The sequence below is a fragment of the Heloderma suspectum genome, chromosome 4 (genome assembly GCF_057233095.1).
Source record: "Heloderma suspectum isolate Gila_16-S chromosome 4, 16-S_ref, whole genome shotgun sequence".
NCBI lineage: Eukaryota > Metazoa > Chordata > Lepidosauria > Squamata > Helodermatidae > Heloderma > Heloderma suspectum.
The window spans coordinates 256,494,501-256,513,422 of NC_139461.1; the positions used below are offsets into that span (position 1 = coordinate 256,494,501).

Sequence of the window (18,922 nt, forward strand, 5' to 3'; positions counted from 1 at the left end):
AAAATTGATCAACACCTCATGACCACTCTGAACGTGAGATGCAGACTAAAAAGGGGGGGTTACTGATTTTTTTAAGGGTAATATCATATTATGCCCATGAGCTTGTGTGAGCGAACTGTTCATGCAACAGGACCATCGCATTTCTAAAAGGGAGTTCTGCTGACCTGTCCCAATCAGGAAATAAGCATTTCTGGTTATTTTTAGAAGCATGAAAGTAAAATATTCCTTTTTTATATGAGGCTATGCTGGACATTATTCCCTTTAGCTATTTGTTGTTGACAAAACCAGAATGCACTGGTGGCTTTTCTTTTCGAAGAGTGCTATGCTTTGGTTTTATCAAATAATGAGAAGCCATTGCAGATACCGTTACTTCTAAAAGTATGGCAACTTTAAGAAGTTTTTGCATTAGGCTTAAATTAGTTTGTCCTCATGTTACTATATATTGTGAATGTAAAGCCTAAAATGTACACGTCCAGCTCCTTATCCCACATTCATAACACTGGTATGTGGAACAAAGAGTGCATGAGATGCTCAAATCTGCTTTTTGGTCTCATGTGCAAAACGGTCTTGCAGCTCAATGTTAGGTTTATCTAGTTGCTTTAGAAATATAGAAGATGAAAAGATTTCTCCCAAAACTGGCAAGGGAAATTTTGGGTGCAGAAACATACCACTGCGAGCATGTGTGCTGTGGATGCAGAGATGCATATAGATGTGCAACTCCATCTGCAATGCGATCAAATTTGTCCGAAAAGAGTCACAAATTATAATTTTGCAGAAACAGTTGAAAGATAAGCAATGCCTAGAAATGTGCTAGCTCCAGAACCAGAGGTAGCGGGCCTATGTATACCAGTTGCTGGGGAACATGGGCGGGAGGGTGCTGTTGCACTCATGCCCTGCTTGTGGGCTCCTGGTCAACAGCTGGTTGACCACTGTGTGAACAGAATGCTGGACTAGATGGACCCTTGGTCTGATCCAGCAGGGCTCCTCTTATGTTCTTAAATACTTTCTTCTCCTCAAATGATTTTTTGAAACTTCATTGTTTACAACTCCATCTACTGTAAGGATTTTATGTTAATCTGAGTTTCATATTCATGCAGAAAACTATTGATGCCGTAACATGTAAATGTTGCTTTCTTCCACTCATATAAAAAAATAATTTGTTTTGTTTTGCTTTCTGTCTTCTCTTCCAAATATCAGTCACTTCAAATCAGAAGTCCTGGTTCCTGTGAAAGCCAGCAACCACTCGTATTTTGGCAGTGGGCAAACTGGAGTTTGTTTGGTGATGTGATATGAAAATCAGCCATATGAGTCACGCATACTCCTTTACAGGTAAATGTGCCAAGGTCCAAACATGACACAGGGCCTTTCTAGTGGTGAAAAACCTGCGAGTTATACTTAGCATTGAAGTACTGCTACTGATGATTCAGTGCCTGCTGCGTGATCTCCTGTGCTTACTTAGTGCTTAGGTGAGGAGTGGCCTTTCTCTGGCTAGCCAGCTTTGCTTCGAGGCAGGTCTGCACTACACCCTAGCACTGGAGAGGGGAATGCATGGGTTGCTTATCCCCAGTGTAGTCTAATCTGTATTTTTATGCCCAGCTTTCTTATATATGTGCAGCCCTCAGAGAGAAGAAAGATGCACTGCACCAAAAGACATGCCCCCGCACTACCTATACTTGTGGTAATGTCTGCTTTGTTCACAAATTTCAAAGTAGAGAATAAGTGGAGGCAAATAGTCAGCAGATCCACTACTCCACACCTGATCCCTGGAGAAAAGAATATGCACCCTCAAGGTGCCGTCAGCTAACATAGCTATCTACCTGTTCCCAGGTAGAACATATTCAGCACACAATCCAACTCAGAGCTAAGCATGTGTAAGCTAATGGATTTCAGAGGGCGTAAGCATATTTCACATAACATTGGATTTTTGCCTATGTGTGTAATTCTAAGAGGTCTGTAATGCTACTGTTTTAATACATGTATTAACTCTGCCAATTGGAAGAACAGTTTGAGAGCCAGCGACAGAAATGTAAGTTTGGGCCTAGCTTACCTGAAGGCTCAAGCTTAATTCTATCAGGAATGTTACTGTGTGGTCTTTGCCAAGTCACTATCCTTTATTTCAGTTCCTTATTTGTGAAAGCAGAAGAATAATGGCAAACCACTACAGGGCTTTTAAAAACAAATCATGATTTTATTGGAAAATGACTTTCCAGTTAAAAGTGCTACATCCGAATGATAATGTCCACCTCTCTTTCAGAAGGGCTCTTTGATTCTTCTCGTCAATGCTTCAAAGTCAAACATCAGTGGTGCAAGAAGAGAGAGGGGCCTGTCCTGAGGTCTACCAGGACTGTATCCTCAGATGGCAATGGCCATTCACTGAAATGCTGCACATCCATAGGCCTGAGAATTCCTATGGTGCAATTCTCTTGCAATGTTAGAAGGGTCATTCATACAAGCAGGGAAACTTTTTTCTTTTTTTAATGAAAGAGATGCTATGCTTCTGCTAGCAGCTTCAGTGTATTAATCTACACCGTTGCATAAAGCTGTATCTCCATTTTGGCACTAAGGGGGCAGTGTACATTATATCTCTGTAGTGGTTCAGTGGAATAACAGAACAATTGCCAGGTATGTGTGTTGTTGTTTTGTGCTGAGCCCATGTGGAAGAGGTGGTTGAATCCAAAAGCATCCTATGCTGGCTTACTTTTGTCGCTTTCATTTATGCTATGGGAGTAATTTGCCAAGCATGGCCATTGCACAGCTTGCACGGAGCTTCTGTACAAATTCCAGTGGGTAGAGGGAATTTACACAGCATCCCTATTCTCTTGATGAAGTTAATTTCTGCTTCCAAGTGAGAAACTGTATAATATAGACTATGCCTAATAAAGCTGATTGGTTTTTAAGTGCCTGCTGGTTATTGATAGTAATGGAAGCAAGCAGGTAATTCACTCGAGGGTCCTCCCCGCAACTTCATTGGCAGATTTGTTCCCTGCCTTGTTTTGTCTGCAAAGTGATATGCTGTCAGTAAAGCAGGTGCTGGCTAATAAAACAAGATGTCTTGTAAATAGGCCATGAAGTCCAAGATATGTGTGTCATTATTATTGTTGCTAAAAACAGTATTCGTGTCTAGTTGTATTTATTCCCCTCTTCCAGTCCGGCTTTAATCCTGTTTCTTCAGGGGTGAAACGTGCAAAAGAAATACATGCTCTATAAAAAGCAACCATCAGAAAGTTTTAATTCAAGAGGTGAATTCTAGATATAGAAAGACCTTGGAAAGCTACAACAAATAAATTAACATACCAACTATTGGTTTTTCTAAGACTTGACCTATCACAAAGGGCTCCTTTGACTCAAAACTACTTTTCTTTCCAAAAAGGTGGACAAAGCTCTTTTATTTGCAAAGACAGACATAAAAAGTATTTGCAAATTAGAAAAAGCATATTGGTCAGGAGACAAGCATAAACTGTGCTAGTCTGTACAAGTGACATAATATGCAGCTCGCCGGCTGATATGATCACGAATGGTTTCCACTTTCTTTTCCAGGCCAGTCAGCTTGGCTGACTCAAGGACAAATGCTTTGTTACTCTCTTGGAACTCGGTTTCTATAGCTGAGGAATGAAAGAAAAATAGGTTACATGCAAAAAAAATCCTTTCCCATCTCTAGTTTTTTGGTTTGTTCACTCCCTAGTTCTTTAGCATTATATAGACCAGCCTTCCCCAACCTGGTGCCCTCCAGGGGGGCATCTTCACAACAACAGAATGAGAAGTGGATTGGAGTATTATCTGGATTTTCATGGGATTGGCTTTGGTCCATCAGGGACACACAAAACAAGAAAAAACAAGTGTGCCATACCTTAAAAATCCGCTTTTCACAGGTTACACAGCACTTGAAAGCAACATACTTCTGGGTTGGATGGGGGGAGTGGAATTGAACATCATCAGCCCAGCAGATGCTGCTCAACTAATGAGAGAGGCTTGTTTCCTGCCCATGTCCAGGCTCTCCCCCCCCTCCCCACAGACTGCCACGTTATTATCCCTGACAGCATCTGAAGACTCCCTGTGAGAGTGCCCCACCAGTGCAATTTCACCCCATTCCAGCCAACAGTCAGGGAGTTAGAGCTCCCACCCCTTTCTCCTTTTCCAGGGAGGAAATACAGGGATCTAGCCGCTTCACCCATTGACAGTCTGCAGCCTCTGTTGCCTGCTTCCCACCACCCACCACCCCCATTGAGAATCTGTCTTTCTCTCATTGAGAAAAAACTGGAGCCACGCTGTTTCAAGTACTAGCTATTTAATGAGAGGAGGCGGCCAGAGGAGCAGGAGCCTGCAGCCCGATATTTCACTGCATCGATGGGGCGATAGTGAAAACCAAAGAATGCAGGAGAGGAAGCCAGCAGAGGGGGCGGCAGCAGCCCTAGCAGACGGAGGCAAGTCCAGCCAGGCCTTTCCCTCCATGCAGAGAAGTAACACAAGCATGAGATATGTGCATAATCATGGCTCTCAAGGGGGACAGGCTGGGAAATGGAGGCTAGTTACTCCCACTGGCAAAAAGGAAGTACAGCGCGATTCTGAAGGCATGGAAGAGCGCTCTAGCGCTTTGATGAATTAGAAAGGCAGGCTAGTTATTCTAGTTACCGAGGTTACCGAGGTCATGGCCAGGTGAAAGACATACCCCTAGGAACACCCAGTCATACAGAATTTAAAGCATAAGGATGAGCCCACAGCTGCTCAACCACAGGGGAGCTAAATTAAAGAAAAGCAGTGGAGTCAAAGTAAAGGTAAAGGTGTCCCCAACCAGTTGTGTCCGACTCTAGGATGCAGTGCTCATCCCCGTTTCTAAGCAGAAGAGCCAGCGCTGTCCGAAGACGCTTCCGTGGTCATGTGGCCGGCACAGAACATGCCGTTCCGTGCCGGCCACATGTGGTCATGTGGTGCACGGAACGCTGTTACCTTTCCCGCCGAGGTGGTACCTATTTATCTACTTGCAATTTCTTGCTTTTGAACTGCTAGGTTGGCAGAAGCTGGGACTGAAGACGGGAGCTCACTCCGTCACGCAGCACTCGGGTCTCGAACTGCTGACCTGCTGACCTTCCAGTCTGCAGTTCAGCGTCTTAACCACTAAGTACTCTGCAAAAATGCAGCATCCCCACAGGTAAACTTTGGAGTGGCTGCAGACTGGCCATGATGTCATGTGATGCAAAGGACCTTCGAACAGTCCCAATCTGCAGCAAATCACCCATGAACATAGACCCCAGATGTTTTGGACATCGACTCCAAGCCAGCATGGCCACTCCCATCAGGAATGGTGGGAGCTATTGTCCAAAACATCTGGAGGGCACCAGGTTGGGGAAGGCTGATACAGACTATTGGTCGACATCTGCTGTGGATTTCTTATTGCTGTCTGATCAGAGGGCAAGAGACTGGTTAATCTTACAACATATACTCCCTGTTATGGACTGTGTGTTCAACTTAGTCTATCAAGATCATGTTTTATCTCTGGAGATGCCTGGTTGATTCCTTCCTTCCTGTTGCTTGTATTCCAACAAAGTTAGCAAGGATGCACAGCTGTTTGTGCATACAGTCAGCATTATTTTTACACTTCTCAACCCAAAAAACAACCTACAGGCCCAAGAGGAGGAACGCATACACGTGCACAAAGCCATAGAGCAACAACTAGGGATATAAAGAGCATGCTTGGTGCAGACAAATTAGTTACTTAATTAGTAACTACCTCAATTTAATATAAGCACCTCTGTAAACTCCTGGAAGTAGTATGTGTTATTTTACTAAGCAAATTCAGCAATTAAATTCTGCTTGGGTCTACCCCCATAGATATCTGGACCCACACTCATCTTCCCTAAATCACTGACTGGTCCTGGCCCAACATTAAGGAACTACTTCCCCATCACAGAGCAACTTGAATCAGTTTAGCATTTGTCCCTGATAAAGCATCAGTGCCTTCTGATAGGGCCAAATGAGTCTTGACATTGACGTCACCCGACACGGGTAATATATGCTCATCGTGTTCTGCATAGGAAATTGCTGGCATGGCCTATTTAATAATATCAACCTTCCTTGGTGCATTCAGCAAACTGTGAGCAGGAGTAACTGCCTGGCAGCAGCCAGCTGCCAAGTCTCTGGAACAGAGAGGCACCTTCCATGAAAGATATTCCTTATAGGCACAGCTTTATCAATGAAAGCAACTCCAAATCCTCTTTCCAATAACATCTCCGGCTTTGAGCCAGTTAGTTATTCATGCTGCACCTGCCACAGGGGCCAAGGCATTTAGTCTCCACACTGGCTGCTTCCCAAAACATATTGAGCAAAGTCATTAGATTCGAAAGCTTCGAGCGGAAGTGTCCAAATGAAGCATAAAAAAAGCTGGCGCTTGGCTTGGCAACCGACGGTTACCAAGTGCGCCTGTGAAGGACTGTACAGCACACAGTGTTTATATTCCCCCTGAATGGACTGCCCATCAGAAAGAGCAGGCCAAGATGCACAGTGGGATCCCTGCAGTGGTGTTGTGTTTCAGCTAAGCCTTCACCTCCCCATAAAACCCTGAAACTGGATCAGCGGAGGTTTTACTGCTGCACAGACGTACGCAGGCATCACCTTGGAAAACAAACCCAGGAGTCTGCTCAGCACAGTGTTCCGCAGTAAGCAATTATTCTTCCCTTTAGACCAAGGGTGCACTACCCACGGCCCAGTGCAGCTCATGAAACTACTGGAACCCACCCAGTTTTCCCCACAGCCCATCTGTGTGCCAGTTTCTTCCTCAGGCTCCCCCTCTCCCAGCAAGGAAAAGCGCTTATCGCCGATCAGCTGCTGATTGGAGATAAGAGCTTTTTCTTGCCAGGGAGAGGGGCAGGACCTGGGGAAGAAGCTGCTGAGTGATTCAGTCCTGCTTGCTTCTGAATAGACATGCAGAAGCTTGGTATTTGGGATGCTATTTGAAAGTGCTGCTGAGTAATTCAGTCCTGCTTAGTATCACAGAATCATAGAATAGTAGGGCTGGAAGGGGCCTATAAGACCGTAGAGTCCAACCCCCTGCTCAGTGCAGGAATCCAAGTCAGAGCATCCCTGACAGATGGCTGTCCAGCCTTGTCTTGAATGCCTCCAGTGTGGGAGAGCCCACTACCTCCCTAGGAAATTGGTGCCATTGTCGTATTGCTCTAATGGTCAGGAAGTTATCCCTGATGTTCAGCTGGAATCTGGCTTCCTGTAACTTGAGCTTACTTATGGATAGAAAAAAAGTGGAGGAGAAACTACACTCCTCAGTTGTGGCAGCTTCTGTATGTGTGTGTGCATGCACAAGTGTGACCCCTGCCCCCCCCTTGGGGCCAAAAAGGTAGTGCACCCCTGCTTTAGACCAAAGATGTACCAAACTCCTACATCACACATGAAATTACCAAGTATCCACTTATTCCAAAGGTAAATTTTTCCAGAGAGAACCTTTGAGCTTTGCTAGACGAGGCTGTTCACCCACTGTATGTACTTCCAGTTTCTTCACAGAATTAAGATTGGATCTCTACAGAAATAGCTTTTCCTTTCCTGCCTTTCCATACTTTCCACTACATAACCTCTAGATGGGGCTGTTGTATAGCTGAATAACGCAATTACACTAACAAGGGCATGTGCTTTATGTCAGGATTTTTAAAAAAAAAACAAAAACGGATTTTCCCCATTCCAAAAAATTCTGCAAAAAAGCTCTTAAGAAATGGAAGTGAAAGTGGAGGGTCACGATGATGTCTAAAACACCCATAAACAACCATGAGTGAGGAATGACAAACACACAATAAAAGTGTTGTGTAGAAAAACCCTTTGTGACTGACACTCATTCTTTTCAGAACCATAATCTTGTGTAGCATGGCAAGATAGTGAAGACAATGGCTGTAAGACAATGGCTGCTATAAGGCATGCGAGGATGAGAGCTCACATCCATATTCTCCTTACCTCCCATTTTGACCATCATACTCAAGGCTTCTTTAAACAATGTGTTAGCTTCCATGTGGGCATTCTGGATCCGGGTGCCTTGCATTCCCAGGTTTGACCCTTGTCCCATCCGCTTCTTTAGTTCTGCATATTTTTGTTTCACCTGTTCAAATCCCTGTAAAGAAATTGATAAATAGAGTGGTCAAACATCTGATGAACGGATCATGTTAATACAATAGAACTTTCAGTATCCAAACCTCAGCTGTCCTTCAGATTCTCTGCCATCTACATGAGACAGGAGCTGTGTCTATTCCACCTATGGGTCCTGATGTCAGATGTAATCCTGCATAAACAGCATACCCATTTATACCCATTATCAGATTCTCTGCTGGATTTCCTTCTTCCTTCTTTCCTGCTAAACCAGGGGTGGCAACTTGTGACCTTCCAGATGTTTTGGCCTACAACTCCCATCAGCCCTAGCCAGCATAACCAGTGGTGAGGAATCATGGGAGCTGGAGGGCCACAAGTTGCCCACCCCTGCCTAAACGTAGGAGAATGTCATTGTCAGTTCACCTCAGTTCCTTTCCTGGTTTCTACTGCCTGGCTAAGGCACACCTTCTTTCACTGTAGCTCATCCCAGTTTGTCCTAAGGGAGTCACTCTTTGAACACACCCTACTTTTCTAAGAGGGAATATAAGAAGAGGTGCTGGGGCTGACAACTACATCTGATACGTAAAATGATATGAAAACACTTTCAACAAATTCTGTAATCTCTTCAGTGGTCTGCTGTTTAAGGCTATGATTAGACAAAGTCTGGTAAGTCAAACAGCAGAGAGAAAGTATGTGTTATAGTGAGAGACTCATGCCCTTGTCAAGCTGGTACAGGAACTCAAAAACATTTGCCCGAAGGTATTGACCAGGGATGATGAAATAATATTGCATCCCAGACAGTGGTGCAGCTAGGTAATTTTAGACCCTGGACTTAATGATCATTATGGGGAGCCCTTTAGATGGGCATGTATATTACTTCAGTTGTAATACACACAACTAAGATTTCTCTTTCCACCCCGCAACCCCACTCCAACCACCATTCTATGCTTTAAAACTGCTTCTACATTCCTGTTATGTTAGAACTACAACAACAACAAAACTGTTTGCCAACAGTGGTTGAAAAAAATACTCTGAGCAGTGCAATTTTGCATTTTAAACTGACTTAAATCATAGCACCATCATTAGTACAAGAATAAAATAGCGTTTGCTTCTGCTGCCCTCATGCCCTCATGCCTCATCACCTGCTGCTCTCTGGGTGGTCTTTTCTTTGGCGGGGGGAGGCTGGGCTGTGAGGCCCTGGACTTTGTCCCCAAGTTCCAGCCCTAGCTGCACCACTAACCACAGAACATGCAAGCAAATGGAGGAATTAATTTACAGCAACATGTTTTCCTTAAATCATAAAAAGATTGCTTTTTTAAAAAGTGTCTGGAATCTCCCAATCTTATACCTGTTGAGTGCTTCTTGCTTGCTCACTGGCTTCACCTGCCCTCTGCTGCGCATCTGCAGCCCACTGCTGGTTCTGACTTGCTTTGCTCCGTAACTGGCCAAGTCTCTCAGTGAAACCATCCAGCTGTTGGGTGATGTCCTGCACACTCTTCTGAGCTGGACTAAGGACAGTCTGGATCTGAACATTCCAAAGGAAAAAACATTTATCAATTTAATATAGGTTCTCACCCTGAAAAAAATAGTAGTTGCATCACAGAGAAACTTCCTTCTACTCAGGAAAGTAGCAAAACCATGGAAATTTCACTGCCGTAGGAAATAGTGAAGGCACTTAGCTTGGCTTTGAAAATGGGACTGCATGTTTCAGTGTTAATTATTTGGAGTTAGAGTAGATGACACCCTCAGGTTTGGGAAGCTATACTGTTTTGTAGGATGTGGCGGAGAATTTGAAACAAGCAAACGTAGCACTTCAGGAGGCTGAAGCTATAAGGGAAATGAAGCTACACTGTTTTAAGATTAAAATCAATAGTTAAATATTATGCATTAAATAGGAAATGTGCTTTATTGCATCTGATGGTGAGTGTGTAGATGTTCAGCCTTCCAAGAGCTTTTTTCTTAATGTAAAACATAGACAAAACATGTAAAGTTCATTGTGTCTGAAAAAGTGCTCTGCCCAGCTTTTAAGCACAAATATTCTCACTAGCATGAGTGTTTTTCAAAAGCATTTAAAAAAAAAATTCAAACTTTGTCTCATTCTGTCCAGACTGTAGGGCCTGTCCAGACTTCAGCTTTAGTTACTCCCATTTCAGCACTCCAGCTTTATAAAGTGAGAGTGAGGGCAACAATATGTAAGTAGCAGGAAGAGGAGGTACAAAACTGCAACAGTCATACTTCTCTGATTCAGACTGCACCACCCATGCACAGCCAAAGATCCTCCACATATCTCAGGGGGACAAGCAAAGAACTCACACAAGACGCATATGACTTGAAGATCTCAGGTACACTGAATAAGCATTTCCAGGACAACAACAACAACAACAACAAGACTTCTAAGAAGAAATACCACCTGTAAAGAGTCCAGGCCATCCCAGATCTGTAGTGTAGCTATGAAGATGATCTGTAAGGGCTGTACCTGTGTACAACATGGCCTGTAGGTCTGAAGGGTGCTCCTTTACTATACCCACAAAAAGCTGTAGAAACCTCTGGAGAAGAGCCCTGACAATCCACACAGAATTTGAAAGGACCTTTTCCCTACCTGTCTGCCTTGGGTTAAAACTGATGGTCCATCTTGCTCAATACGTTCTGTCTGTCAGTGCACCACCAAACATCAATGCCTAAATCTGTAAACCTATGGATGTTGAGACAGAAAAAAGTCCTATAACTCCCAGCATTTCCCAGCCAGCCAAGCTGTAGGACTTTTTCTGTCTAAACATGCATAGGATTGCACCCAAAGATATTGTTGTAAACCCTATAGTTTTATCATTACTTAGCAGAGGACACAAATTTAGTGATTAAGGATTTAGTGATTTAGCATTCAGTGCACAGGCATACAGGGATTCTGATCAGCGAAGACTAATGAGAAGAGCAAAGTCTGCCCCTTACTCTAGTAAATTCATATAATGGTGAAAAGATGTGATGAAGATTCAGGAGAAATCCAAGGACGTGAGTAAATGGAGACAAACAAAACAAAATACCCCTGCATCAGTATTTTCCTGGACAATATTCTTTGCAATAATGGTGCTTTACCTGCTCAGTAAAATGGAGCTTAGCAAATAACCTTAGAAATAATAGCCTTCCTCTCCAAATGTCACATATCACTAATATACATCTCACAGTGAAGTCTGCAAGTCTTTCTAAAGCACATCTTCTTGTGACCAACTACAATGACTCGTTCACCAGCCACATACTGAGCCCACTCCTATTATGACTTCCTGCCTTGGGGGCTGTAGAGGAGTATCAAGCACTTGACAGGAACGTCAGGGTTTGGGGGCTGCATTTGACTTGAAAGATCACACATTGCACTCTCCTGCTTTAGAATAAGCAACTCATAGAGAGGTACAATGCCAGAAGCTCAGCATGCATCACTGACCTCATCAAGGCGGCCTTGGATGAGCTGGAGGGAATAGCCAGAGCCACGGATAGTTTCTTCAGCCTCCTGAAGTGCTACGTTTGCTTGTTTCAACTTCTCCGCCACATCCTCCACATTACCCTCAATAGCATTGGCTCGGTTCCTAGGAAAATATTACATTAAAAAGAGAGATGATGTTTGATTAAAGAAAAAACACCCCTCTGGATTTCTGTCATTACTGCTAACAGCCTAAAAGAAGATGAAAAACAGACAAACTGGACCAGCAGGGATAAAAAAGTGGGAAGCGGCAGACAAGGTATACTGCAGCTAGCTTCTACAAACAAAACAGGAACAAATCTTGAGCATCATTTAAGCAGCACAAGTAGGCACATTTGAATGTGGTGTCTTCAGTGCCTTGTGAGCGCTCATAAAAAAGCTGGCTGTTAGAGATCCCATCTCTTGATATTAACATGGCGAGAGCTAATAGAGCAATGTACAGTAGTGTAGTGTAGTGGTTACAAGGCTTGACCACATCTCAGTTCAGCCATAAAGCTTCACTGGCTGACTTCAGACAAGCTGCTATTCTTACTCAGCGTCATCCAACTTCACCCCACCCATTTGGAAAATGGCAATAATAATACTGGCTATACAAATAATAGTGATAAATAGTAATAGTGATCTCTCATAATAATGGAGATGATGATGATCATAGAATCATAGAATAGTAGGGTTGGAAGCGGCTTATAAAACCATCGAGTCCAACTCCCGACTCAATGCAGGAATCTAAGTCAAAGCATCCCTGACGGATGGCTGCCCAGCTTCATCTTGAATGCCTCCAGAGTGGGAGAGCCCACCACCTCCCTAGGTAATTGGTTCCACTGTCGTATTGTTTTAACAGTCAGGAAGTTTTTCCTGACTGTGATGATGATGATGATGATGACAAGATCTAATCTGAAGTCCTATTCATACTTGCCAGTAGGAGCACGGCCAGAAAAGATGGCAAGGATCTGGTGAAAGGAGCCTGTGTCTCTCTGTATTCAACCACTTACTGCAGTAGTATGGGAAGATGCCCCAGGGACATCCCGCCCATGTTTTTAGCAAATAAATCTGAATAGGGCCTGGATGAAACCACCTGAAATACACTGCATCACCAGGAAGAATGCTTAACATTTTAAAGCTTAAGAACCTCAGCCAGGTTTTTGAGTGCGAGGTCCCTGGGAAGCCCCAAAAAGGCAGGCCATCTTGTATTTTTTAGATGGCAAGACTTCAGCAAATACAGGGAGCTTCCAGTTCTGAACAATACCATAAATTAGCTCATTCCCAATGTCGCTGAAAACTATGGACCAATTCCATCACTCTCCTTTCATGATCCAAAGCTACCAAAGCCTTCTTTACCTGGCTTCTTCAGCCTCCTGCTGAAGCTGTTTGGCCTTAGCAATGTCCCCAGCAGTGTGGGCAATGATGCTCTCAGGGCACCGTAGCTTAGCAGCCAAGTTCTGAATCTCATTCATCTTCCTGAGGATTGTGGTAGAGTCAGTGGGAAGATGAAGGGAGAGGACATAATCACTGATCTGCCGGATGGTAGTGGCATCAGTGCCTGGATCTGCAAAGATTACAAAGGAAAGGCAAGTAAAGATGAAGTGAGGCTATCTTTTATTCAAACAGCCTTTAAAACAGCCTTCCCCAACCTGGTGCCTTCCAGATGGTTTGGGCTACAACTCCCAGAATTCCTGATCACTAGCCATGCTGGCTGGGGCTGATAGGAGTTGAAGTCCAGAAGAGATGGGGGGCACCAGGTTACGGAAAGCTGCTTTAAAATAATGTAAGCAGGCTTTCAGATTATTAAAAAAAACTTTCTTAAAGCTTAGGGACTAAACACAAACCACATAAGATGGATATTACATAGCTACAAGCAGCCAAGCCTGCTGCACTTCCAAATAATAAATATAGAGGACAAATCTTGACACACACGTAGCTTAGAGATAGTTACGTCCTGCTGAAAGGATTCAAGTTACAAAGGACTTCCAAAGGCCAATCACATGAAAAATATGTGTTACTTCTGGGAACAAAAGAAGTCCTATGCAGGCATTTCCTTGCACACACACAGGGTTAAAGTAGGAAAGGGGATGTGGGGGCACATGTAAGCCCCAACCCCAACATCCCCATGTGTCCAGCTGCCATTGTGAAGTTCTGAAGAGGGCTTTGCCAACAGATTAAGCTGAAGGCACTTGCAAAGCTCCTGGGATCAGGAAACCTCCCCTCCAGTCATTTGAGCTTTATAAACGCATTCCGCTTAACTCTCTTATAAAACCCTCTTCAGACTTTCTTGCTAAATGTGCAAAAAACTTTAAGGCAGCTGGGGCATCAGGATGTCTGGGGCTTGAATGTGTGCACTCATCTCTTCCCTCCGGAGGTCTACCTGTGTGGGTGAACGCCTGCACAGGCCTTAGACATTGGGTTTGGAAGGCTGAGGATAAGGGAGGCAAAACCAAAAACGCTTTTGAAAGCCAAATGGAGACACCCAAAAATAATATAGTGATTTTTACATACTCAGGAAACTCCATAAGAATGTAGAAGTATATAAGTTTGAAAATTAAAAGAAAATATTTTTTAACCCATAAACACCTCGAAAATGTCACTGTTCGCTTTCAAGACCCACAGAACAGTGAGGGCACGTGGATAAGAATATGCTAGAGTTACTCATCTCATTGTCTGAAGCAGGAAATCTGGGTTCATATTGAAGTCCTGTCCTTGCTACTACCTTTATTTATTTTTTGTTTATTTCGTTTTTGAAGATGCAGGGACACACTGCTGTCCCATCACAGCTATACTAAAGCAATGGATTTTTGCCATTGTTTTCAGTGGGTTCCTCTCACTTTCACCTTGGGGGAGATTTAAACAAAAAAACGAAAGAATGTAAAAGAACCAGAAATCAGGCAGATTGTGTGACCCTAGAAATTAAATCTACGCTTGAAGGCAGTTGAGCTATGGAATATTAAAGGGGTCAGGCAGGGTGGAGGGAAATGGAGGCAGGGAACATGAATTGGCTTGCTTAAGAACCCCTATAGTATTCTGAGCAGAGCATGAGGGGATGCATGCCATGAGGTTAAGCAAAAATCTCCACCCCTTGCTATACACTTCCCCAGACACACACACACACACACACACACACACACACACCATATCGCAATATATAACAGCAATCATCAGTTCTGAGCCCTTTAATTCCTTAAGTGCAGTGGGAGGAAATTTTTAGGAGGATGGGAAATAAAGATGGTGCCCCCTGCAATCCCCAGTGAGCACCACAAGCCTCCTGTTCCAGGTTGGCTGAAGCCCTGAGCAGGCACCCTCCTGTTAGACTATGGGGTACACTGCAAAATGTAGTTATGGTTTCCAAATTTTTCCTTATATTAGTAAAGCCAGCAGTAGTCAAAATGGCTGAAGAGACTGAGAAGAGGAAAGGCACTAAGGATATATTTAGGAAAGGTGGAATCCTGGCCTTGCTACACATCACACACAAACAAGAGGTTTTGACAGCCTTTGCAAGGATGTAGTTTTGAGTGGAAGAAACAGCAGGGGGGAGGGAGTGCTTGATCCTTTTCTGCTGGCCACTTTTCTGCTCCAAATCATCCCTGCCTTTCCCTCCCCCTCGGTATTCTAGGTCCACTGGGGAGGAAAAGCAGCATGGGGGAGTGATTTTAAATGGGAAAGGGGCCAGCAACAAAAGAATCTTGTGTGCACACACAAACACAGACACACAGCTGGCCCACTCACCATCACATCCTCCCAAGCCGGTTTTTCTATTTTTATTTTTTTTTAAGCCATTGAGGCTTCTTTACATGCATTCCCATGTAATGCATAGTTTTTAGTCACCAAGATTCCAGCTGGGGAGCCCATCCCTAGAATGGGTCACAGGAATGAGGGAAGCTGGGTAATACCAGCTTCTGGCCACAGTTATGTGCATTTTTCCCTCCTGTGATGTCAGCAACGCTTCTGACTTTCTCTACCTGTAGGCATTTTTCAAAGCAGCAGGAGATAACTGGTCCATCACTCTCTTCATCTGCCACATCCTAGAGCTCTCCACATTTATCCTCCCATTTAAAGTATCCAAAACACTCAATATTCTCCCTAGAAACTTGTCATTTCACAGCATGCTTACTCCTCAGTATACACTGCAAGAATTTTTACAGTGACAGGAGATATTCCGTACCTCAAGAAGAAGACTCAAGGAAGAGATATGATTTAAAAACAATAATAATAAAGCTTTTCAGATAGGCAAATGGTTAAATATAGGCTTGATACCAGAGACTCACAGGGTCCCCAACTAACTCTGGCAACACAAATATGATCTGATGATAATGCAAGAGAAAAAATAATTTCAGAACTTTCCTGCTAAAAACACTATGATCAATTTAAAAAATGATTCAATATGTCAGATGCAGGAAACCAGCCAAAAAGATAGTTGGATGATTAGATGACAAAGATGTAAAATGATTACTGTAGGAGGATAAGAAGATTTCAGAGAAGCTAAATGAATTCAGGGTTGAGAGGAGGGCAACCAGGATAGAAACTATGAAGAAATGGTTGAAAGAGCTGGGAATGCTTAGCCTGGAGAAGAGAAATTAGGAGGAGGCTCTTCAAATATCTGAAAGGCTGCCATGCACAAGTTGGAATAGACTTGTTCTCTGTTGCTCTAAAGGGAACACTTAGAACTAATTGTGGAAACTGCAGGGGGGAAGGTTTTGGCTAAACATTAAGAGAAACATTGGTCTTCTCTGCAGTAGTTGCTGGACAGATACCATGCCTTGGTGAGGGGCGGGGGGCGGGGAACAGCAACTGAAGAACTACGTCAAAGATAAGACAAGAGATTAAAGTTCTAGTGCTAACTGACAAATCACAAATTAAGTCACAACAAGGTTTGGAAGAAGTACAACATAACATGTTGTAACAAGGTTGGGATGACATACATTCAAGAGTTCTTAAAGAGCTGAAGTGTGAAATTGTTCACTCCCTAATGAAAATATGCAGTGGCACAAGACCTAGACTCCTAATTACAGGACTGGAAGTAGATAACATAACACCGATGTGTTAAAAAGGGTGGATAAGCAGAAGGCCCAGGAAGGAATAAATCTATTACCCTAATATCTGTCCCAGGTAAATTGGTAGAAAGCACAATTAAAGCTAAAACTTCCAAAAAGGTTTGACAAAATCCATCATCAAAAGCTTCGTAGCAGTGATAACAGCACAAGTCCTCTTATACAAGAGGTGCTTAAGTGTTTCTTAAGTAAGAGGAGGCAGAGGGTGGGACTGAAAGGACAGTTTCACAAGGAAAGGAAATGCTATGTTTGAGATTATTAGGAAAGGGCTGACAATACAATGCCAGACCAGTATCAGCAGCAATCAGTCCCTTGCAGCAGCTGGGTCAGCAGGGGCTGGGCGGAGGCAGCTGACATCTAGACCCCCCCCCCTCTAAATTTTCCCTTAGGCTGCTGCAGGAAGAAGAGGGAAGAGAGAGCAGCAGAATTGCAATCCAAGTTGCAGTCTGACTGGGAAGTGGAACAGTTTAAAGCTCTTCGCCTTTTACTCTTCTCAAGCATAGTGCGAGGGCAGACTCAGTATATCCACCTTTTTAGGTGGCTGCTTGTTTTTGATGCTAGGTGACTTTCTTTGTCCTCAGCTCCTAATATCTTTACTGGGGGTAAGCAACTCTAGGAGGTCCAAAGGCCATTTTCACCCCCCCTTGGACCCTCCTCTGGGCTGCACTCCTGGATCCACCACCATGCCAAAATCCACAGGCACTGGCAGCAATTTTTTTGGATAATTTGCCACTGATTTTAAACAGCAAACTGCTACGGCAGGAATGGGGAACCTTAGGCCCAGGGGCCACATCCGGTCTTCCAGGGTTCCCCAGATGGCCATGCCCCCTTCCCCTGACCCAACCCCCTTTCCAACCCCCTTTCCTCCAACCAGGTTTCCCAGCTTTTGTGCAGTTTTTCCTCATTCTAAAAGACTGAGGGCAGCATGAGCTTTAAACTTTGGCTATGGGGCAGTATAGAAATGTAATAAATCATCATCATCATCTACAATATGCTGGTATTCTTGGCCCCATCCCTTTTGCCTTTGCCCCATCCCCTTAGTCTTTGGCCCTGCCTCCCTCCGGAATGCAGCCCCTGAGAGCATCTCTGGAATTGAATTCAGCCCTCGGGCTGAAAGAGGTTCCCCACTCCTGTGCTACAGAATGCTAAACTCGCCAAATGTAGCTTGAAAACAAGCTATGATTGGCCATTGTGGTGTTCTGTAGCAGTTTTCTGCCAATTTGCGGCAGCCAAGCAGCAATTTTTTGCTGCAGCTGCAAATTTCAGCAGCACATCAGCAGCAGTGGAGGCAGCAAGGGGGCACATCAGCCTGCAGGCCACATGTTGCCCATCCCTGATTTAGACCCATTTCATTCAAGCGTCATTCCTGAGATAGCTTCAGTCACGCTGGTAGACAATAAACACTGATAGCTAGAACAAGAGGAATTGGTTCTACTGGATCTCTCAGCAGCATTGGATACCACTGACCATGCTAGCCTTCTGGATTGCTTGGTGGGAATAGACTTGGTAGGTGCCATTCTTTGATGGTTCACCTCAACCCCTTTCTTGGCAGTCATTTCCAGAAAGTGCTGATGGGGATTGCTGTTCGATGTCTTGGTCACTGGACATTGACCTTTTCTCCTCCAAAATGGTGCTTACTCCCAAGTAAATGTGTTAGGCTCAGGGCAGCAAACGCAAACCCCATTTTATTCCTGTAATCATAATGGTGCCATGATGAGTTACGGAATTTAAAAATGTGGAATTCTGCACTTACTCAGGGTCTTACTTAATTTATCAAAGTTTCCAAACTTTCTTTTTTCTTTCTTTCCTTTGTCCCCTGTTTTAATATAGTAAGAGAAAAAATGTTGCAGTTGAAAAGCATGAAATGGTGTGGGGAAGAATGCCACCATTTGAAGTAAGTGAAATAATACACATTACCATCCAAAAGGGGACCCCTGTATGATATTGGGCTGGTTCGCACAATCACATTGTGGCTTATTTAAGCTACAGAGGGTTGCAGTGGGTGCCAGCAGCCATTTTGAGTATTCAAGCCGCAACCATGGCTTGTCAAGTCATCTGAACCTGGGGACAGTTGGTTATGTGAGCATTAAAAAACCCTCACATAACATCAAAACAGGCCACCAGTTCTGCAAGGGTTGTTTAACCCTTGCATAACCCATGGTCCCTGTGTTCAGACGACACAACAAGCCACAATTGCAGCTTGAATGTAGTTTTAATGTTCTATATATTTTAAATTTTATTGTTTTATTGTGTGTTGTTTGGTTTTAGTTTTTGTGAACCGCCCAGAGAGCTTCGGCTATTGGGCGGTATAGAAATGAAATAAATAAATAAATAAATA

General features: G+C 43.8%; 2 protein-coding genes across 5 annotated transcripts in view; one reads left to right on the forward strand and one right to left on the reverse strand.

Annotated features, from left to right (window-relative positions):
- The window catches only part of CAMK1G (calcium/calmodulin dependent protein kinase IG), a 77,668-nt gene extending 74,565 nt beyond the window's left edge, over nucleotides 1-3,103 (forward strand). For 2 of the 4 annotated variants that reach the window (XM_084853406.1, XM_084853408.1), the window contains 2 exons: nucleotides 1,198-1,329; nucleotides 2,255-3,103. In XM_084853406.1, coding sequence (XP_084709532.1) covers nucleotides 1,198-1,288 — 91 coding nt within the window. In that variant the 3' untranslated portion in view covers nucleotides 1,289-1,329; nucleotides 2,255-3,103. The remainder of the gene's footprint in view (nucleotides 1-1,197; nucleotides 1,330-2,254) is intronic. The other 2 variants (XM_084853409.1, XM_084853407.1) reach the window with 2 other exon arrangements.
- Nucleotides 2,477-18,922, reverse strand: part of LAMB3 (laminin subunit beta 3) — an 88,098-nt gene continuing 71,652 nt past the window's right edge. Inside the window, exons 19-23 of the mRNA XM_084853405.1 lie at nucleotides 12,884-13,091; nucleotides 11,510-11,651; nucleotides 9,425-9,601; nucleotides 7,948-8,101; nucleotides 2,477-3,602 (exon numbers count right to left, since the gene is read on the reverse strand). Coding sequence (XP_084709531.1) covers nucleotides 3,463-3,602; nucleotides 7,948-8,101; nucleotides 9,425-9,601; nucleotides 11,510-11,651; nucleotides 12,884-13,091 — 821 coding nt within the window. The 3' untranslated portion in view covers nucleotides 2,477-3,462. The remainder of the gene's footprint in view (nucleotides 3,603-7,947; nucleotides 8,102-9,424; nucleotides 9,602-11,509; nucleotides 11,652-12,883; nucleotides 13,092-18,922) is intronic.